The following is a 1,201-nucleotide window of genomic DNA, read 5'->3' on the forward strand; positions in this document are numbered from 1 at the left end:
GCTTCTTGACTTGAGGTATTTACTGTATGTTTATTTCATCTTGTATCAAGTTTGTTTCTTTTACTGTGTAGTTTTTTTGTTTTGTTTGTTTGTTTTTTGCTTTTTTCAGTTCTCCTTTTTTTTTTTTTTATATTTTCTGTCATTTATTTTGCTTTGTTTTTCCCTTTACGTATACCCCTTGCCTTCCCTTCCCTGCCGCCACAGAAACAAGTGCATGGACAGCCAGGAGTGCTGATTACCTGCAGTACCTGGAGGTGGACTTAAAAGAGACCAAGAACATAACAGCCATTGCCACGCAGGGCCGGCAAGACTCCGACGAGTATGTTACCGCCTACACGATTGAGTTTGGCCAGGACGGCAACCTCTTTTCTATTGTCAAAGGGTTTGACGGGAGTATTTGGGTGAGTTGTCATGTCATGTTGTTTTGTCATTGTTTTTTCAAGTTCGTGGTGTTGGTGTTTCTTGGGTGATGGTGGCGGGGTATTTACCTTATCACTTTGGAAGACATAGATACATGCACACATATGTGAATTCTCATTCATGCGTGGCTGTATGTTTGTGTGAAGTCTGAGGTGGAGATCTGAAGGGTTTTCAGACTGGCGGAATTAGAACTGAATTGATTTTCATTTAAGGTATTTTACTTTAAATTCAGTTGGATCTCTTTTAACATATCAGGAATTGGGTTTATTTATTTACTTTTTTCTTCCCTTTCAACTCTTGAGATTGGCATTGCTTCTTGACATGGAGCATGAATGGTAATGTTGTTGGCTAAGAGTTGATTACGGTTGGTAATGCATTAACAGATGCAAGTGAATGATGGGTATCTTTGCAACATGGAGTTGGTTTGATGCTGGGAAGCTTAGTTGCTTGTGGTTTGAAATGTAGAAATTAATTCTTCACCCAATTGGTGCAATTCTTTTTTTAATAAGACGAGAATTTTGATACATCTTTTTTTTTTCTCTCTCTCTTTCATGAAGGAGATGTTTTGCCTTTCAGGGTTTGGTGGAAAAAGGTCATCTGAACGTCATCCACAGTGTAGTGCAGACGTGAATTCCATTGGTCTTGTGGAGTCACTATGGAAAGTTCATTTATGTCATGCCCCTGCTTCATGTCTTGTACTGTGATTGGTCACTGTGTGACATTGTTACCTGAATTAGTCTTGAGTCTCATTACTTGCTGTTTATGTTAAATAACATGATAA

At 38.6% G+C, this 1,201-nt stretch overlaps 1 protein-coding gene across 1 annotated transcript in view; it reads left to right on the plus strand.

Moving 5' to 3' along the window:
• Nucleotides 1-1,201, plus strand: part of LOC119594025 (neurexin-4-like) — a gene marked incomplete in the record, with an annotated part of 37,999 nt that overhangs the window by 7,566 nt on the left and 29,232 nt on the right. The window contains 1 exon segment of the mRNA XM_037943054.1: nucleotides 205-401. Within this exon segment, the coding sequence (XP_037798982.1) occupies nucleotides 205-401 (197 nt within the window).

This window comes from Penaeus monodon, chromosome 33 (assembly GCF_015228065.2).
Source record: "Penaeus monodon isolate SGIC_2016 chromosome 33, NSTDA_Pmon_1, whole genome shotgun sequence".
NCBI classification, from domain to species: Eukaryota; Metazoa; Arthropoda; class Malacostraca; order Decapoda; family Penaeidae; genus Penaeus; species Penaeus monodon.